We start from the raw sequence: 22,311 nt of genomic DNA, 5'->3' as shown, positions 1-22,311 counted from the left end.
GCCATTAGTGTGACGCTTTAGAAGTTGTTTGGTATGAATGGAGAGCCTAGTATGAATAATAAATTTATTATTTTTTGAAAAAGGTAACTTCGGGAAGGTATATATATATATGTATATGCCATAAGTGATCAGCTTGACGAGCTGTGTCAATCTAAAATTTGTCATGCGTCTTTTTCTCCCAAGAAGCTGCTCCTTTGTCAGGGAACCGCCGATATCGAACAAGTCCTTATAAGGAAAACTTTTTTATTTGACGAGGTAACTTCACGAAATTTGGTATGACTTATTTTCGAAATGCAACGGCATAATATACAAAGAAATTGTGCAGATCGGAATACTGTAGCATATAGCTGCGATACAAACTAATCGATCAAAATCAAATATTTATATGGAAAAATTTTTATTTGACAAGATATCGACACGAAATTTGACATGGACTATTTTTGAACTGAAGGGCACGATTTTCATAGAAATTGTTCATATCGGATCATTATAGCATATAGCTGCCATACATGCTGGACGATCGAAATAAAGTGCTTGTATGGAAAGCTTTCTCATTTGACGAGATATCTTCACAAAATTTGGAATGGCTTTTGTCTCAGACACGAAGAAATTATTCTGATCGGATCTCTATATTTTATAGCTGCCACAGAAACTGAACGATCGAAATTCAGTGCTTGTATTTGAACTTTTTTGTTTGTGCAGTGTATTAAAGCTTCGTTGTAAACGAAGTTAAGATTTTTTCTAGTTTTTTAAGTTACACTGTAAAAAATGTATTATTTGTGCAAATAAAAATTTATAGTAATGCTTAACAGCCCTAATTTTTCTAGTAGAAATTTCCACTCTTTATATCAATAACATTAATTTCCTTTTCCTTTTACCATATTTTCAGCCATACTGCAACGTTCGACTGTCGATGTGGGACGCATCAAAATCCAAGGCGTTGCCACCTGCCTGTATTTGTGCATGGATGCATGTGGCGCTGTTTATGGCTCGGTAAGCTCACAAAACTAATACACAAATAATGTAAATAAGCGCACCAAGAGACATACTTATATAAATACTTAGCATATAAATATATGTAAATCAAAAAGTAATAAAAGGTTGTAAGCAAAAAGAAACGGAAATAACTTGATCCTTTCATGTCTTTGACATCGTTGCTATATAGGGAATAGAGGATATTCCTTTGTGATCAATTACTTAACTTCTTTTAAATTGATTTTCCTCTTCCTTTCTTTATGCTGCACTCAATAGACTGTTGACATTCCTCGCATAGCATTGTCTTGCCGAAAAGGCATCAAATTTTCACAGTTCTAATGTTTACCCCAAACACTTTGCCACGTCACATTCCAATGGCAATAAGTCGCACACAAGTACTCCTCCCTTTCATACGCTTTGTCTTTTCCCTTCTCCGTTATTTTCCTTACCTTCTTCATTATTTATTGCATTCCTTGTTATCCTTAAGCCGTTAAAAGATTGAGGTAAAATCGTCGCCATAAATTAAAATTCACGCACGTTACCTATTGTAGGGCATCACATTGCATTTATGTTGTTGTAGTTACATTTTTCGGCATTTTCATGTTGTGAAGATGCTCTTAATTTTTTCACACAATAAGAGCGATGACAAATTCGAATGCAATAATGAAAAGAACAATGAAATGCCTTGTCTCCATATTGTTTGACTGTAGAGCTGGGGTGTAGCCAGAACATTGTTTTTGCTGCTAAATTGCTTTTTAGACTTTTTTGGTTGCTTTTTTCAGCATTTGAAAGGACGTACTTAGGATCAGATGGAATTACAGACATACTTACATTGTCATGTGAAATTCCGAATTTACTTAAAAAAATACTAGATAATTTCAGAATATTTTTTTTATAAAGAGAACTTGCCTTACGCTGATTTGGCGTTTTTTGGCTGTTCACTACGGTTAAGGGTTTATGGGTTTCTTCGGGTATTCGGGTTTTTTCAACAATTTTTTCTCATATAAAAATGAAATAATTTATTAGAATTTTTTATTTTGATAAACATACACTATGAACAAAAAAATACTGAAATTTTTGGAAAACCATATTTAAAATTTCATGAAGATCGGTTGAGTAGTTCCCGAGAAATCTTGCCAACCGCTTTCAAAAACACAGTTTCGAGAAAAACGCGTTTAAAGACGGTGCACTTAGCTTAGCTAGCCTCGAGCGCACAAGTTCTCAAGGCTGTATATCCGAAACTATTACGCGGATCAACTTGAAAATTCAGGACAATATTCTAGAGCAGTTATAGAATTTAATAAGATAATAAAAAAATCGATTTTTTGAAACACATAAACCCATGTACCTCTTAATTAGGAGGCACATGTGAAAAAAACAATTTTTGTTTCGTATTTTGATAAGTTATACCCTTCAGAATAATAATGTACTTAAATTTTAAATCGATAACACAAATATTTTTTTAGTTACAGCCTTCTAAATTGTAGCCATCTAATTAGCTTCATCAGTTTATCTTTAAACTCGTTTTACTCAAGACTACATTTTTTAAATTTGCTTGATATGTTTTACGGGCTGACTGTTACGCCCTACATAGACTTACAGCTCCTTCGTAATGTCAGATTGATTGATTTTTCGGGTGATCCAATCATTATCAAATTGAGTGTTCTGTTTATAGTTCGCTAAACAATGATCTGATCAAAAATCGAATTCTGGCTGCAAAAAAATCAATTTTAAATAAAATTCAACTTTGAGAAATGTAGTCATATAATCAATTTCTTGTTTTTCTACCCTACATGGAACATTATACTGACAATATATACTAGTAGAAAATTGCTTTTTTAAGTTTCTTCTACGTAACAGACCGAAATCACTGTACTAGTACCGTCGGTGATCACGTGTCAATCGAATCACTTTTAATTCTGTTCTTCCAAAATTTCTTTTAATATATATAAATATACCCTTAAACTATAACTATTTAAATGTAATACTCTTGCACAAAAATTAAAAATATTCAAAATATCTAAAAATCGAGTTAAGCCTCACTAACTTGCGTTAGCATTAAGTCGCTCTCATATCAATCACACAGTGAGTAGTTTAATAAGCAGATGAGCTGAGTGTGTTTCTCAGCCAACAGTTTCGAAATAAGTATTAGAAATTCGAATACTTTTTTGTCAATCCTTATTTGCCGCGGCGCTCAATCGCCACAGGCTTCGTCCCCCACAATGGTGTCCTGCTGTGCGCGTCAAATTAATGTGACAGTATGTTCAGTCCTTTCGGCGCAACTTCAACGTTTTTTTTCCTCATCTGTGCATGTGTGTGTGTGCGTTAAGGATATGTTGCACTGAAAAGCAGTACAATTCGCTGTTGGTGCACTTGTTTCTCATTTGCAGTTGACTAAGTGTCTCTTCGCTTGAATAGCTGGTTGATTGACTCAGCTTGGGTGTCTTCAAAATTCAAAATGTAGATATGACTGTATGTATGTCTCTACGTGCGTATATGTGTGTCGCTCTGTGCTGCGTCATTATTTTTGTTAAATGTGCCGCAAAAGAATAATCGACTGACACATTTTCCGGGCGCCACATAACCCAGTTGAAAGTGACAACTGGACTGTTGTTGCCTTTTGTTGTCGTCGTTTCGGTGAGGTTTTCGAATCTTGTTGTTTCTATTTGATGGAAATTGTATTTACAACAAAAACAAATAGTTTTGTGACTCTACATAAGTACATAAACACACTTACATATATACATATGGAGTTTATACATTTTTTTTTACGCAGGATGTGCACCAGATACTGTTAAAAAAGTAGTCCTGCCACATTTTTTATTTATTTTTTGTTCTTAGCACTTTTCTTAGAGTCTTTGCGCATGGTTTCCTTACATATTATATATATGTGTATTATTTTTTGTTTTTTGATTTCGGTGACCACTTCAAAATATCTTCAGTCGACTATGGGTAAATCGTTAAATGGGGTCTCTTTTAGCATTTTTTGAGCGAACTTACAATCGTAATGTACATATATATTTTTAGAAGAAGAAATGATGTCAGAATTCTTAAATGAAAATTGGTGCTTTTTCGATTTTAAGGGGTTACATGGGTTTTTTCCTCATATAAAAAATTATATATTTTATTAGAATTTTTTATTGTTACTATCTATAAAAATTGTTATAAACATACTTTATTAACAAAGAAATACTGAAATTTTTGGAGAAAGATATTTTAAATTCGGCCATTGCGACGCCATTTCCAATGACCCTTTGGAAAAGATATGCGTCCTCATTGACAGGATAACCCTTACAGGAATATCTAAAGTGAAAAATTACAAGAAAAATACTGAAAATGGGTTTTGGCGGGCATTTTTACAAAAAAAAAAAATATTATTTCAATGAAAATTTCGCAAATTTTTTATTTCAAATAGTTGTAATTAAAAAAAACCTCCGTCCAAGTCTTTTAGAATTGTATCTCAAAGACCCGTTTAAAATTTTATGAAGATCGGTTGAGTAGTTCTCGGGACTTCAAAAACACAGTTTTGAGAAAAACGCGTTTAAAGACGGCTAGCTAGGCCAAGTCTAGCCTCGAGCGCACAAGTTCTCAAGGCTGTATATCTGAAACCATTGCCGGGATCAACTTGAAAATTTAGGACAATATTCCAGAGGGGTAATAGAATTTAATAAGACAATATAAAAAACGATTTTGTGAAATCCGTAAACCTTTGTAACCCCCTAAGTTGAAAAAAAATGTTTAAAATTAAGGAACCGTGAATTTTGGACATAAGAAGAAGATTTTATACGAAATAAATATGCACAAGAAAAAAATAAAAACCCTAAAACTTGAATTTTTGTTATACATTTTGGGGTTATGTCTAAAATATGTTGATGCAAAAGTTATAGATCCTTCCATTATCTACAACTTTAGCCCATTGTTTTTTTCTATGCGTCCTATGATTTTGCCAGAAATTGGCATAAACCATTTCTAATATTTTAAAATTCAACCACACTGCTGCCCTTATTCAGTTTTATATTTTATAATTTTCCATATTTGTTCACATGTAAATATCATTTACATACACAATAGATACTCAGTTCAAACAAATGAAAATGTGGAAATTCGGTGCAATACAAGAGCAATACTTCTCAGTCGCAATTTGCATAATTTTGTCATAAATACACGCATCATGGCCCTTAAACGCACTCAAACGCACTGCGCTGTGTTCTATTCGTCGGCTGATGCCAGCTTTCATCGGTTAATGGTTGTGCCGCTTTGTGGCTTTTAACGCGCCGCGGGTGTTCTCCTCATTCAAGCTCGCTTTTCCCGCCTCAGGTTTGCCATGCGGCCTACAAATTAATTGCTTTCCAATAGGCTGTGAGGCATTATCAGCGGCGCGTTTATCCTGTCGCCACACTTTTTTGCGTTTTCTTGTTTTGGTTTGCGCTCTTCAATATGCCACCAATGGCGATACAATTGTCGCATCACCGCTGTGCGCCGCCACCACAATCATAAACAAAAATTTCCCCTACCATTTCAATTAGGCAGGACCCAGACGCGCACTAAATTATGCAATGTGAACATTTTCATTAGAAAATGCGTAGAAACAAGCGCGTAATCGCTTCGTTTAACAAGTGCTTAAGTGACCTTTTGTGGCACCACACTTGCCCGCTAGGCCGCTTGAGGCGTTGATAAGCCTTTAATGTAGTTTTCACCTAGACGCAGCACCTGAGTCATTTATTTACTGACCGCTTACACGCACACATACACACAAACGCGTACTGACCGCCTGATATGACTAGACTAACGCGGCCCAAAGGTTTGTCCAACTTGCGACATGATAATTACAATTTAAGTTACGCGCTCGCAGGCTTTTGTGTGCAACATTACGATAAGCAGTGAATATACTTACATAATATGGCATTTGTATTATTTCACTTCGTTTTTAGTATTTTACGCCTTTTATTTGTTGAATTTGTTTGTCTGTTTTGATTTGGTGTGCTGTCAGTTTAAGTGTCGTGGTTTGATACTTTAATTCCAAGTGATGGCGCCCGGTGTGTGTGGCGCGTTTCGCTTTTCTGTTGTTGTTGCAGGTTTCGTATTTGTCTATAGAAGGCGTGTAGTCGATAAGATAGGGCGGCGCTTGAAGAAAGTGTTGTCTGTTGGCCTGTGTCGAATCGTCCCGAATTGGCGTTGAAAGCAAGTGAATTGTACTTCTGTTCGTAATTGTTGGTATTGTGCTTCTAAGGCACCAAAACTGCTGCTCTGCAATATTGCCGGATCATATAGCAATCTGGTGAATAAGTTTTTTTGAAGAATGGCGCGAGAGGGCAGTGTTTTTCAGTACGACTTTTGGAAAATTAAAAAAAAAAAAGATTTAATAACTCCAGATATTAACAGCAGCTTTACAGCCCTATTCTCATGCCCTCACAAAAGTCACTAACCTCACTACAGTGATGTTTCTCACTATAGTGAGGGTTACCTTATTCTAGCGAAAATTCAAAAGCTCAAATGCTCACTATTATCACAAATATCTGTGACGTGTGAAAGCCAAAACATCTGTGTTTGTTTTGTTTTACATCAATATTTGACATTTTTTAAAAAATATTTGAGTGTTATGGATGTTATGTTATAGCATGGAGGAACTGTTCTTTGTGTATGCGGCAATTGTTGAGGAGGGGGAATTGGGGGGTAGGAGGAAAATTTTGAAGGGTTTACGAGACAAAAACGATCCTTTTACTATGCAAGACACAACAATTATAAATACATTTCGATTCCCAAAATCGCTATGTAAAGTATTTATAGGTGAATTGGTGCCGCATCATGTGCAGAAGTCGAGTATATCTTTTGATCTGCGTTTCCTGGCGTGTTTGTATTTTTACGGGCATGGCTCTTACCAAAAATTCGTTGGTAAAGTTATTGCTCTCTAAAAAGAGCTCTGCAAGTTATTTCGAAATTAATTATGGATGTTAAGGGCAGTGAAATTTATTTCCCTTCAAGCGCGCAGGATGTTTCAGATACAAAGAAGGAGTAAGATAAATAAATAAAAATAAATATAAATAAATAAATAAATTTTCTCTTAAAGATTTTACACGAAATTTGGGCACAATCGGCGCAATCGATTGTACCCATATTGGGATTGTTTCACCCTCAAGCACAGACGCATAGATATCTTTAAATTTGTGTTTTTGTTTGTTTATTTTTATTAAAACAGCTGTTTGACAGCAAAAAGCTTTTTACCTCACGCGGTGACTTTTTTAAGCTTTTTTCTTATGAGGTTTGAGCAAGAATAGCCACACAAAATAAATCTCTCAAATTTTTCCTCTCAACTCAGTTGAGAGGTTTTTTCAGAATAGGGCTGTTAATTTCCAAATTAGAATTCAAAAAATAATTACCCGACAGATGACGCGGGTACAATGATTGTTAAAAACCATTACATATCGAGTTCGAAAGAAGCTTAAATTTCGGCATTTAACATATCCGACACTGCGCTGGTCTAAAAATGGCTTAAACCATAACATATCGAGTTCTAGAGTACTATAGGGAGTTACTTAAGAGGTTACATGGGCTTACGGGTTCCAAAAAATTTAATTTTCATATTTTCTTGCAAAATCTATAACCCCTCTACAATATTCTCTTAAATCTCCAAGTTGATCTGGGTAATAGTTTCGGAGATACAGCCTTGAGTATAAGTGCGCTCAAGGCTAGCTAGGCCAAGTGCGCCGTCTTTAAACACGTTTTTATCGAAACTGTGTTTTTTAAGTCAGTTGGCAAAATTTCTCGAGAACTACTCAACCGATCTTCATGAAATTTTACACAGGTCTTTGAGACACAGTTTTTAAAAAAGGATTTTTTTAGATTACAACTATTAGAAAAAAATTTCGCGAAATTTTTACTGAAATTTTAATTTTTTTATAAATTTGTCTACCAAAAAACCAATTTTCAGTTTTTTCCTTCGTCCAAGTTCTAAGTTAAGATTTTAATTAGAACCCGTATTTTTTCACTTTAGATGATCTTGTAAGGTGTTATCCTGCCGAAGCGGGCGCATCTTTTTTCCGAGTTGTCACCGGAAATGGCGTCGCAATGGCTGAGTTTAAAATATTTTTTTTTCCAAAAATTTCAGAATTTCTTTGTTAATATTGTATGTTTGTAACAATAAAAAATTCAAATAAAATATTTTATTTTTATGTGAGAAAAAATTTTTGAAAAAATGCAGTTGTTTTATCCCAGTAAACACATGTAACCCCTTAAATACAAAATAGGTAGCGCTGGCATAAATATTGTTAAAATACAAAATATATCGAGTTTGGGAGGACCACAGTCAAGTCTTTTTTTTTAGTTTCAAAAGAAAAAACAACACAAATTTATAATATTAAATTCCGAAGATATAACATTCGAAACCTCAAATCTCCGGCAGATGGCGCTGGAATGAAAATTGGTAAAAACCATAATATTTAGAGTTCTAGAGTACTACAGGCTGCTCCAAGGTACTTAAAATTTTTTATAAACTCATAATTCTATTATCAGATCTTTCACATAATTGAAGCAACCACATCCATATTCAGCACCCCAGCCGAAATGTGTCTATACATATGTATGTATATCTGTACGTGTGTGTATATTCCTAGAAGAAAACTCCAATTCTCCACATTTAACGCAAACAATTCAATTAAGAATTGAAAGCAAATAAGCGCAAAACTAATTTAATTAAAATCGGTCTGGTGTCACAGGCGCGGCACAAGAAACAACAACGAAATCTTACAAGCGCGCTGCAAAGCGCTTGCAGCATTTGCATGCCATTCCACTTGGGGGAAGTTAGAATTTCATTAAACGCATCGTTATAATAAAAATTAGTTGCTTTTTATGGTAATTATGAACTAAATGCAGGCATTTAGACGCAGCCGGGAAATAGACACTAACGCAAACGCGTTGCCCCAAATGATAGGAGCGGAGTAAAAATGAATAACTGTTCTGCCGAAAGCGCGCGCTCATGACATGCTGCGCGCTGAACTTGTGTTGTGGCCGCGTTTGAAAGCGGACAACCGGCGCGACGGGGCGCGTCGCGTCACAACTGTCAGAAATCTTGAAACTATCAATTCTGACAACTTTATAGCTAGACAACGTTTTTACCGCGTGCGAGAGAAATATTGCGCGTTGAAAACTTACGCTAAGAAACGAGCTGATATGAGAGGCGGGGTGCTCGCCTGGAACCGCAACAGGGGCGACCATTTGTGACATGCCTGATGGGCTGCCAAATTGAAATGATGTTGCTGCTGGTGGTAGGCGCAGCCGTTGCGCACTCGGCGCATATGGGCGACGAAGAAGTGGGCCGCCTAGCTGTGGCGGCAAAATTAGCATGCAGCAGTGGCTGGCGTTGATAATGTGACTGCGCGCGCACCGCCAAAGTGCGCAGAAAAATAATTGTGTGTTAATTTCCGCTTCGTCATGCCTTGCAGCCGGTGCAGACGACGCATGCGATAAGCAAGCATCAAAGCGTCAAGGCGTGCGCGGCGACAAGTGTTGCAAATATGTAATATACTGGTATGCTGCAAGTAAATCCACTTGCCACACAAACGCGCAGTTGACTATCTGTCTGTCTATCAGACTGATTGCCTGCGTATATATGCTGGTTGTGGATTGCAAGCGGGTTGCGGCAGCTGACTATGTTGCCCCACAGACAGACTTTGATTCTGTGTGTGTGTGTGTGTGTGTGTGTGTGTGTGTGTGTGCAACAGACAACGGTACTGCTATTACTCCTGCTGGCTGCTGCCTGCTGCCTGCTGCATTTGTTCATGTTATTTATGCACAGTCTGTCTCTCAATCTCTTTGGCCACAACTATTTTAATTGCCTGACAGCGAAATTAGTTCAATGTTGTTAATTGCAACTGATTTTGAAATGCAATGAACTTGAAATGTTTTAAGCAAACTAAATCACAGTCACATCACGCCAACATACAGATGTGCAGAGTATATATATGTATATGTATATATATATATATATATATATATGTATATATATGCAATGCCTGATATTGTCTGCATTGTTTGTTGGCTGCGCAAAATACACAGCGCCTTGACATGCAAACTTTCGCATACGATTTCAAGGCGACATTAAAAATGTGTACGCATTAGAGCGGGTCGATTTTTTTTAGTATAAAATCGCATATGTGGAAAATGTTATACGCTTCATTCTGAACAACTTTGCATAAGAGTTTAAACCCAGTATCGAACCAGCATTTTTTCAATGGAAAGTTTAAAAAATCTTTATAAACGGTTGTATGGGAGATAGGCGATATAGTCGTCCGATTTTGAAGATTTCGACGAATGATGGATAGAATATCATAATGCTCCTACAAAACTGACCAACAAATTTTTTTGAACCCTTAAAAATTCGCCTCAAAAATCTCTGACTCGAAGCCGCTTTTAGGCACATAGGCTTTTAGGCAAAGTTGTTCTGAGTCTTCCATAGAATATTTTCCGCATACGCGATTTTTTCGTATTTTTTGGATACTTGCAAACGACCGGCTCTGGTATACATACAGTGTTGCTTTTGTAATACGAAAAATGAAGGAGTTAAATGTTTTGGGAAAAAATATTAAGGGGTTACATGCGTTTCCTCGGGTAAAAAACAGTATTTAAAAAAATTTTGTCTCATATAAAAAATTCAATATTTTATTAAATTAAAAAATTAAATATTTTATTACAATTTCTTATTGTTACAAGCATACATTAGAAAAGAAATTCTGAAATTTTTGGAAAAAAATATTTTAAACTCGGCCACTGCGACGCCATTTCCGGTGGTCCCTCGGCAGGGATAACTCCTTATAAGGATCAAAGTGAAAAAATACGTGTTTTAATTAAAACTTTAACTTAGAACTTGGACCAAGGAAAAAAACTGGAAATGGGATTTTGGGCAGACATTTTTGCAAAAAAAGAATATTTCCCAATTTCCTTTTTTCAAATAGTTGAAATCGAAAAAATCATTTATCCAAGTCTTTAAGAATTGTATCTCAAAAGCCTGTGTAAAATTTCATGAAGATCGTTTGATCGGTTCTCAAGAAATCTTGCCAACCGATTTCAAAAACACAGTTTCGAGAAAAACGCGTTTAAAGACGGCGCACTTAGCCTAGCAAGCCTCGAGCGCACAAATTCTCAAGTCTGTATCTCCAAAATTATTACTCGGATCAACTTGAAAATTTACGACAATATTCTAGAGGTGTTGTAGAATTTAATAAGACAATAAAAAAAATTGATTTTTTGAAACTCGTAAGCCCATGTAACCCTTTAATACTGCACAAGAAGCCTTCTAAAGTTAATACAGTATGTCGCAGTAAACTTGAACTATTTTTTTAATTCTTCAATAAAACTGCCATAAATAAACAACTAAGGCAGTACCCTCATGAATGCCTAAAATTCGTAACAAACTGTCTCACACCCTAATGCACTTATTTAACACACTGTAATACATTGAGCTACAAAATTTGAATGCAAACTTTTTCGAAATTCAAAAATAAATTTGAGTGTTACATAAATAGCCAGACAGTTAGCCAGATTGAGCAACGCTGTCGCTTTTGATGTGAATTGGACGCGGCGCCTGCGACGAATTCTTTTAATTTGCGGGTGAAACGCAAGTCGAACACTTTAATGTTTGCGCGTCTAGGAATTTGTGTTTTTCTCTGCTTTCTTGCTGTGCTGCCAGCGTGTAGGGTTCAAAGTCAGGGATGAGAAATTTCTTCGACTACACACAAGGGCATTGAATATTCATTTTCATAAAAATAAAAAAAGTGATACCACTCACCATCACAGCGACGCGCCCCCATTCAATTGAATGAAAACAAAATTAATTTGAAACCATTAAACTTGAGAATATTTCGAAAAAATCAATGCAAAGGATCGGCGTATATATTTTTTTTGTTTTTTGAAATGTGTTATAAATTACCCCAATTTCCAATTTCCACTGCCCATTACTCGTTCGCTTTTCCCGCTGCCTGGCGACATTCGCTTTGATCAGCCTGCTTATCGCAATCAAATCAGCGATCGAAAGTGTACACGACTACCTTTTGTAACGTTTTGTAGCAAGCCACCGCCGCAACGCAACGTGCCACTCGGCGCGGCAGGTCAGCAGGCTGTCCTTACTGCTCCAATTACTTTTCCTACATTTCCTTGCATTCCCTCTACACATCAATATTCTATCAATAATTGTGCAGCTCATTACTTTTTTACTGTCTGCTAAGAGAGTGTTGCTCGCCGCTGTCTTTGAGCCCCATAAATTTGCCTACTTTATGAACTGCTCACACCTATTTCGACCTAAAGAGTTACCGACCCTCATCTCTCATGTGTTTGGTATTGCTCCTTCCTCTTTGCGTGCAGTGGTGCCGCTTAGTGCATTTGTTGTTGTACGGGATTTGCTCGGTGTGGCGCGCTCAATTACGTTGGCGCTCATTGAGCGCGTTCTATTAGACGCATCCTGTGATAATGAGGGTGCGCTTATCATTGCAATCCATCTGATTAACATAACACGGCTTGTTTGATGCCGCTCCTGTTGTCGCTGCCACTCCTGTAGTTGCTGCCGCTGATGTGGTGGATAAAAGGGCATGTTGTGTGCCTGGCTTAGAAACGTTCAGTTAAGGGCAGGTCTTCCTGCAATGAGCTACTGACAGCTATTTATTGTCTAAGTATTATATGCTACTATGAGATTGAAGCTGGTGAGGCTGGATGCTTTCGAAGCACTCTAGAAAGTATAAGGAAAAATACGAAAATAAAATCGCTTCCATAATTTTAAGAAAAATATGCTGGAGTCAATTTTGGTTTGCCCAATAACACTGTATTTTCCCAGTAGCCAAGCGCATCTGGATTGTATCTTTACTAAAGTGGTGTGTATCTTTACTAAAGTTCTTGCCGACATTTAGGCGCAGTTTAAGCAATTAATTTTAAAGGCGAAATTGATAATTGTTAGCATCAGTCTTAATGCAACCTGTTATACTTGTACTTAATAAAAACAAACTTTAAACATTATTAAAAATAAATGTTGAAACAAAAGAGTAGGTTTTAAAATCTTGCTGATGATTTGCAGTCCTTCTAAAAGTGTTGCCTACATTTTGGAGATTTGATAAAAAATGTTTAGAACGTTAGTGCTCAATTAATATTAGTTTTAAACATCAAATATCATTTCTGATTATATTTTTAGAGTTATATCCGCATTTCACTCATATTTTGCTGTTTAAAAGCATTTACAGTCGAAGTTGACCCGGCAAAAGTATCAGTGATATGAACTATTATTTTTAATAATTTTGTCACTTAGTGTAATCGGCCGCTCCAACTTTGAACACGTTTTCTCGAAACTCTATTTTACAGAAAAGGTCAGGAAAATTTTTCCGAAATGGTCGCTTCGAATGACTTGAAAATTTCAGTCGACGTTTAGAAGGTTATTTATCAATAGTGATCGAAGGAACAAGATTTTTGATTTTTAAGCAACATTGAAGAGCAAATTTTTGAACAAATATTTTCTTTAGAAAAATCAAAATCTTGACTAGTATTACGATCATTAGCGGCATACATCTGTAATTTTTTTGGGGGGGTTTTTAGTTAAAAAATCATTTTCATCCTTGTTTCGGAGGTCGTCCTGGAGATCCGGCCACGGTATTAAGGCAAATTAAAAAATGAATAGCCCCATATCAATCTACAGTAAATTCTGTAAATGTTTAGCCTTCATTTTAGTAATATACGAAATTTTTCGAATATACTTTTGGCAAAAACTATCTACAACTTTCGCAGCATGAAAAACATTTTCAGCAATTATTAAAATTTTAATATAAAACGTTGCCACAGAAATACACATGCGCTGTCTAAAAAAATATTTATGCCTAACATTAAAATGTGTCCCAAATGCGGTGGACCTGATCATGTGCCCGCCTTGGGCAGAAATAAGATTATACAAATCATATACATATGTATGTATATGTAGACACTTTTGGCCACCATACAGTGTTTACGAAAAGTCACAAGACGCCACAATTTATGAACGGAACTAAAGAATATCACTTTCAATAAATTTCTAAGGTGTGGCATGTGAGTTGAGTAGCGCCTAAATCTGTATTTATATACACATATATGTATATATATATATACATGTTTCAACAAAATATTCGTGCAACGGCATGTCCATAAAAATGCCGCAATTAATGTGGCACTAAAGAGCCCAAGTGCTGATGCATGTCTGTAAGTATAGTATGCGGTGAGTGCCGTCTGGGCAGTGGGCCAAATTCAATTTTAGTTCTCTGCTTCCTATAAAAAGCGTGCACTTAACGAGACAAACTGCACACTTACACATGCATACAGACATACAAATATAAATGTGGTCGAATGAGACAAAAAGCGAGGGCAGAAAAAAGCACAAATTAAATCGGATATTTTTAGTGATGCCCACAGCAGATCCACTGTAGCGGTGTCCTGTCAATAGTGAGACATCGACACGTAATATTAGACACGTCGCTGCTGAAGCAGGCGGCGGTGAGAAATATTCGATCATTTGACACACTTTTGCCCAACGACAAATGGCTTGCTTGCCGTTAGAGCAAAGTTTAAACGTTGGGCAGCTGCGGCAACGGTGGCAAAGAGGCCTGAGAAGCTTTCGAGAAATTGAAGTCAGTACCTAATCCTTCGCTTTTTATTGCCGTACTGCTTTTGAATGCTCTAAATTAGGAAAAAAAATCTGTTCTATGCTTTAAACGCGTTTTGCTGAATCGAACGCACACTCGTTTCGTTAATGCGAAAGCTTTGTCAGATGGCGCTACTGGCAGCGCGCTTGAGTATTTCTTCGAATTTTTAGAATTTTTTAGCTGAGCTTGAGGCGCTTTCATAATCAAAAAAGCTTTTGTGTTTTATATGAAATTTGTTTAAGGGTTGCACGGAATTTTGATTTTTAAAATCTTACAAATGTTTCAATGACAAATTGTGATAAAATACATACAAAGAGGCAGTAATGAAGAGTTTCTAATTATTTTTAAAAATAATTGAGCGTACATAAACGAAATTTACGATCTTTATCATAATTTCCAACTTGTGCTTTTTCGCGAGCTTTCAGATATTTTATAACTAGCACAAGCAAAAAGTGATTTCTTTCCCAAAAGTATTTGCTTTTAGAGATTGCAAATATATAAAACAACATGACAAAAGCGCGGGGTGGTTCAGAGAGTAGACAATAGAGTGAGGGATCACAATGGGCCTCCTAAAAGCCATCATCGGACAGCATAGTGGCCTACCTACCTTCCTCATATTATTCGTAATAAGAATCGACAATTCGCTCAAAATGATATATTGCGGTGTACGTGAATGTTCCTTTTGAAACACCCTTTATAACTGTGGCTATGTGAATATTAGGTCAACAAACAACACCCACATGCGAAATCCCTGAGCGTCATACGCCTGTGCGCACTCATCATTATCACTATCATAAAGAACACTAACGAAAACAATAACAAAAATACTAAAAAATGCAAGTAAATAAAACAGGCAGCAGTCACAAGACAGCGAAATGAAAACAACAAAACTGCAAAGATGTTTTTCAAAGCAAATGGCATACAGTTGAAACCGAAAATAGCGCCCGGAAAGGATGAAAGGAAGCGCCAATGCATTTAAACGCAACACTGGAGACATTAGCGAGCTCATTAAGAGGCGCGCTTGGCGGTCTGACTCACCGCCAGTCTGATGGCGTGTTGTTGGTAGGCAAAATAAACACATAAACAGCCGACGCAAAGTGCTAAAACTTTGCAAAACCGCTAGAAAGCAGAATGCATACAATGAAAATATTGAAAAGTGTGAAGAAAAAAATGAACCAAAAGTACGCGCGATTCTATGGAGCAGGGTTGCTTAGCCATGGCGGCAACGACAATTAGCCGAAAGGCGCGCAGAGTGTGTGTTACGAAATGCAGCTTATTTAATTTGTTGGTTAATCGAGTAAAATGGTAAAGTGAGCGCTTTGGAAGCGATTTGTTATTTGCACTTATCGCTTACCGTGTGTGGCCAACATAAATATTTATATTTGTCTGACATACTTAGGCATAATGCTAATGATGGATAGTTGGCTGCGTAGAATTCGACAATTCGCCTTAATTATAGCGCTGTATATAGCGCATTCCCTTCACACACACCGACAAGATGACAAGATGCCGCGACTGGCCTACCCCACGTGAGCGCCTATAGAAACAGCGACAGCAAATGTTTAACGCCTGCGATATTGACGCAGCACTCAGCGATTTATTGGGCAATAGGCAAAAATTCGAACAGCCAGAAATTCGATGGTTTAATTTTCAACACCTTTTTGAGATGTGAATGTCAACAGAAAATTAAAAATTGCGCAATGAACAAAGAAAGCCTAACACCTGAAAGACAATCGATTTTAGGTCGAGAGAAAACAGAGAAAAATAATAAAAAAATGTAGAAAAATCAAAGCAATACTTTTGAATTTGGACAGTGCAGGGAAGCAGGCGCAATATTGCACACTGAACACAACTGTCCGAAAACACTGAGTAGAGCTTTATACTACTGAAAGTAGAGCTTTCTACTTGCAGTGAGATAACTATTTGTGCACCCACAACTTCAAACTATAGCAGAGTAAATGACAGACTAAAAATCTCAAACTAAAATATTTACGAGCCAGTTTTTAGAGCGATGTGTGTAGCAAATATTCAAGCCTTGGACCAATTCAAATTTATACCGCAAAGAATTAGGCACATAACAGGCACAGCTTTAAAATAATATCATATTTCTTCCAAAATGTTAAACTCTTGGCTCTAATGGAAAAGTGAAAGCACAAAAAGCTTCCATCTTTGAGCTTTCGCTTTTAAAAAGCTTTGCTATATACGCGTGAGTATCTAAATTATGCCAAAGCAACCATCATGTTAAGAGAAAAAATAATGTCAGGAGACAAAGCTTTGAATTAAAATCATATTTATTCCAAAATGTTAAACTCTTGGCTCTAATGGAAAAGTGAAAGCACAAAAAGCTTCCATCTTCGAGCTTTCGCTTTCAAAAAGCTTTGCAATATACGCGTGAGTATATAAACAATGCCAAAGCCACCACGCCAAAGAGTCGACGTCGCTTTTGAGTAGTGAAGAGCGGAGTGCTTTAAAGCAATGCTTCTTCTGCCAACAATGCCGTCATAAGACAACAGACTTGTAGACTCGAACAGCCAATTACACTAAGAAAAAAACCACAGCAAAAAAACAATGAGCGTCGTGCACTGTTTGTGGGGTAGAAAGCAAAATTGCGTGAAGCATCTTAACTTGACTTTAGCGTTTGGCAACAATGTTGCATTTTTTCCTAATTTCTATTTTAGTGAAACGATGTTGTTTTCGGGTACTGCAGACGCCACCATGTCGCATTACTTGACGACAGATGTGGCACAAACGGCGGCTATTATTATTTCGAGTTCTGTGAAAGGTTTTCAAGTCGAAAGTTTTGCAAGTGAAATGAGAATGCAGAAATTAAATTACGATTTTTTTACATTAATGTTGTTAATCATTAAAATAAATTATACAATTTTTGATGTGTTTTTTGCATAAAATTATTTTTATTAATTATTTTTACGTATTAAGTCAAACTTTTCTTCTTTTAAAAGCTTAAATGTCCATGGAGCTCATATCTTCCAATTTTTTTCTATATTTGCAGCAAGAATTCACCGACGATTGTGTGTTCAACGAGAACATGGAGCAGCACAACTACAACACCTATTCATCCACCTACAATTCGAATACGCGGCGCGTCTACTACTTGGCGCTGAATCGGCACGGCGAGCCGCGTAAGCTGCAGATACCGCCAACCCGCTCGCTTGGCAAACTAGCCACCTATACGAACGCCATCACCGAAACGGTGGAGGATGTACGCGTCGAACAGCTGATAGCGAAGAATTTCGGCGAGAATCGCATTAAGCACGGCATACGCCAACTCTGTGATACGGGCAAACCATTGGTCGACCTGATCGATAGCAAACACTTCAAAGCGCTCCCCAAGTGCAATCCAAATTCTAGTAATAACAATAGCGGTAGCAATAGTAATAGTAGTAGTAGTAGCAAAAAGAGTAGCAGCAGCAGCAGCAGCAGCAGAAGTAGTCTTATAGGTAGTGATAGTAATAGTCCTAGCGGTAGTAGTAGTATTAGCGGCCAAACAATGAACAACGTTCCTGCTGCCAATGAAAGAGGCGAGTCACAAAGCAGCGCAGTCACAAATAGCCATAGTAACCACAACGGTCGGGGTGGCCAGCGGGGCGCCAACACGTCCAACAGCTTGAGTAGTAGTATTAGCAATAGTCCGATGGCGAGTAATGACAGCCATACTAGCGGTAATAGTAGTCAGAGTGCGCCCAGCCATCAGAATCACAATGGTGGCGGCGGCAAGAAGAAGAAGAAGCGGCGAAAGTGCCGGCCGCACGAGAACGAGGAGGAGCACAATTGCCAAATGACTCCGCTAGCGCTACGCAAGCTCAATAATAAGAAGTGTCGAGAGCTGCAACAGCAGAGAAGGCAGCTTAAAGCGAAGGGCGAGGAAGTGCCACTTCTGCCACTGCCAGCGGAATGTAAGAAAAAGAAGAATAATGGCGGCGGCGGTGGCGGTGGCGTTAAGAAAAATCGCCAAAATCAAAACCAAAATGCTAATAACCGCAATAGCGTTGGCGGCGAAGGCGCAAATAACCGACGCGGCAAGAAGTTGAATTCGAATGGCCGACAAGCGGGCGGCAGTGGCATGGGCAATCGCAATGGCGGCGCAAACCGCAAGAAAGGCCGTAATGGTGGCGCCCATGCGCAAAAGAAACTTAAAAAGCAGTCACCAGCAAAAACTACCGTCAGCACTACGCAAGCGTCCAGCAGCAGTACGCTTACCACGGCGGCTACCACGACTACAACGCGCCAGCATACCGATAGCACGACAATAGCGACGGCGCTATCAATGACGCCCACCACCACCGAACTTAGCAGCGCGGAAGTAGAAGAGAGTTTAGACCCGCGCGCTGAGGCGACAAGCGTGCGCGGCGAACGTGAGCGCGAACAACGCAATGTACGCTACACCAACTCAATGGAGGACGATGTGCTGCAGGCGAGCGCGGCGGCGGCGGCGATAGCTGATAATGGTAATTCGCGCGAGGACTCAACGGAAGCGGAAGCCAGCGAGGAGGAAGAACACGTCGAGGACGCAGTCGGCCAGCTCAGTAGCGCGTCAGATGAAGATGACGCCGACGACGACGCTGACGATATGTACGATGAAAGTGAGGAGAGCGCGGCGGCAGTGCCGCCTGCTTCATCGGCGGCTGCAACCGCAACACTGGCAACGAGCGGTAGCAAAGCGGCAATGACGCGTGCGCAGTTACTCGGCGATGCAGACGATTTTCTATACTACGATCAATTGGATTTGTGAGTGTCAAAATTTATCTTAACCACTACATTCAAATCTAAATTGTATGCTAATCCACACTACCACACCTCCTACACAACCACACACCCACACAACCAATCAACCACCCATCCACCCTAAACAAGTCCATTCAACCGCAATACACCTACACAAACACATCCTTTGTCAATCCATTGCTTCCTTTTATGCTCTCAAAAATAAGTTTCATTCAAAATTCGTTTGCTTAACCATATTTTTTTTTATTAAAATTATGTTTGGTTTTAGTTTTATACATTTTGGATGGTTGATTAAACAAAACTAGCGTTTAGCGCGTGAAATAATGTTTAACAAAAATATTTTCAAAATTTTGTTTGGTTTTTGTTTTTGCTAATTTGGTCTAACTAAACATTGAAAAGTTGTATTTTCAAAATTTCTCTAAATATTTTTCTAATTTTGGTTACTAGCTACTTTGTTTTTGTTTAGACGATTTGGCATTAAATTTGGGAATGTTTTTTTTTTTGTATTTTTTCCAAATTTTATTATTTTGTTATATTTGGTATTTGCCAAAGTGTGAAACATTGCTCTCGAAAAATAGGAATTTTGGTTAGATTTTTGTTTGAAAAAAAAATCTTGCTTGCATTCTAAAAGCAAAAGAAAAACGCGCGTGTGTAAATTGTAAAGATGGACTGAAGAAGAGTCTTATATGGCGCAATTAAAGAATTGTACAAAGATAATCGCTACTTCTTATTTAAGGCATTTATTTATAATATACACACACAAGTACACACAAACATATTGTAAATTGAAACATTAAACAGAATGAAAGACTATTTTTATAAGTGAAATAGAAATGAAGAAAGGCGATAAGTGAATTTGCAGCAAAAAACGGAGTTTGTAAAATTATATATACTTAATAAATAACTGTAAACAAGAGAGTGCATATTCACACACACACATATATATATATACATGAATGCACCAGCAAGTCTATGCGCATGCGCACACGCACACACAAGCGCAGCAGCAGCAAAAGCAATATCCGGCCTTCAGAAACGCATGCAACCCACCTGCAATCATCACTCATCACACATCCATCAAGACAAAAACACACATACGAATAATTTTACAATTGATACATATATATTTATATACATACATATTTACGGGCTTGTAAGTAAATCTCTATACATAATATATGGATGTGTGGCGGTCAGACAGGTTCTTATATTCAAAACGCGAAAAAAAATAAATTTAGGTTTTACAGAGCTTTGAGCTTTCCTCAAGTGAAAGTTTTTAAACAATTGAAGCTTTTAAAAGCACTTTTTATAATCTTTCCAATATAATTTCTTACCAGCGAATTTATTGAAAAAAGCTTAAAAAGCTTTGAGCTTTCCTCAAGTGAAAGTTTTTAAATAATTGAAGCTTTCAAAAGCACATTTTATTAATTTTCCGATCCAATTTTTTAGCAGTGCATTTATTGATTGAATACATACAGGTTCTGCTTACAAAGCTTCGAGCTTTCTTCAAGCGAAGGTTTTAAAATTAATTAGAGCTTTTAAAAACACTTTTTATAAATTTGCAGATCTATTTTTTTAGCAGTGAATTTGTTGAATAAGTACGTACAGGTTCTGCTTACAAAACTTTAAGCTTTTTTCAAGTGAAAGTTTTTAAATAATTTAAGCTTTGAAATGCCTTTTTAAATAATTTTTGTATACATCTTTTAGTAGTGATTTTATCGGTCAATATGCTTTATTTTCTAGTTTGAGGCGTAAAAAGCTCACTTTCTAAGTTTTTACATACTTTTGTATAAAAAGTTTCCAAACTCAACTTTTAACATTTTCAAAACATTAACAGTTTTGAACCGAATGTTTGGAGATAATTTTTCATAAGTTTCAGTTAAAAATTATTAATTTTTGTAGCAAAAATGCTTTGCCTTAAAACGCAACTTAGCTTCTTTTTATTTGTTCGCAGAGTTTTAATAATTTATTTGTATTGAAAAGCTTATTAAACTTGTTGATGTTAGACCCCTTTTGTTTACATATTGTGTTCAGTCCAATCTCAGCGTAAGCAAACTGTTTTATACTACACGTATAATATATTTTCTTTTTTATATAAGAGATTATATAACAATTAGACGAGTTCGAAATAAGTGTAAGCATTGTGAGCTTTTAGAAAACTTTTTGTTTATTTGTAGAATAAAATACAAAAAATATATTAAAAATCTTTTTATATAACGAACCCTTTTAATATTGCTTATTTACATATTAACAAAATAATTAAAATATGAAAAATAAATATTTACAAACTTGAATATTTTCGTAAAAGATAAAAAATTTTTTTTAGGCTTGCAAAAGTTCATTTGGTACAATTTTTTTTAACTGTGTACTTATTTTTTATAAAATTGTAGAACAAACACCAAATCTGTAAATCAACACTTCCATATTTTCAAAAAAAAAATTAAAAAAAAACAACTTTGGAAAATTTTTAATATTTAAAAAATTATATTTTAAATGAAATTGCTTAAAATCTACATTAATTGAAAAAAAAAATAGCGAATCAGCTTTAAGCAAACCCACCACACATCAATCCTTTTCAAACAAAATTGTTAATAAAAAGTTTTGAAAATTTAAAAATTTTCATTTTTGATGAAAATACTAAAAATCTACTCTAATTGAAAAACGAAGAGCAGATCAATATAAATCAAGCCACCACACATCCATAATAATACAAAAAAAAATTAGATAAAAAAATTTGATAAAAAAAATTGTATTTCAAAAAATTCTGAATTTGATAAAAATGCTAAAAAAAGCAGCACATCAACATAAAGCAAGCTTCCACAGATCCATTATTTGCAAAAAAAAATATTTAAAAAAAAATATTTGAAAATTTAAAATAGTTTTGCTCAACATAAATCAAGCCACCGCACACCCCTAATTTTCAAAAAAAGATAAAAATTATCCAAAAAATATT

At 36.5% G+C, this 22,311-nt stretch overlaps 1 protein-coding gene across 4 annotated transcripts in view; it reads left to right on the top strand.

Moving 5' to 3' along the window:
* Positions 1-22,311, top strand: part of LOC126751812 (bromodomain-containing protein DDB_G0270170) — a 198,072-nt gene that overhangs the window by 168,718 nt on the left and 7,043 nt on the right. For all 4 annotated transcript variants that reach the window (XM_050462363.1, XM_050462359.1, XM_050462361.1 and 1 more), the window contains exons 3-4: positions 890-993; positions 17,626-19,361. In XM_050462363.1, coding sequence (XP_050318320.1) covers positions 890-993; positions 17,626-19,361 — 1,840 coding nt within the window. The remainder of the gene's footprint in view (positions 1-889; positions 994-17,625; positions 19,362-22,311) is intronic.

The sequence above is a fragment of the Bactrocera neohumeralis genome, chromosome 2 (genome assembly GCF_024586455.1).
Source record: "Bactrocera neohumeralis isolate Rockhampton chromosome 2, APGP_CSIRO_Bneo_wtdbg2-racon-allhic-juicebox.fasta_v2, whole genome shotgun sequence".
In the NCBI taxonomy this organism is placed as follows: Eukaryota; Metazoa; Arthropoda; class Insecta; order Diptera; family Tephritidae; genus Bactrocera; species Bactrocera neohumeralis.
This window is presented reverse-complemented; position numbering and strand designations above follow the sequence as displayed.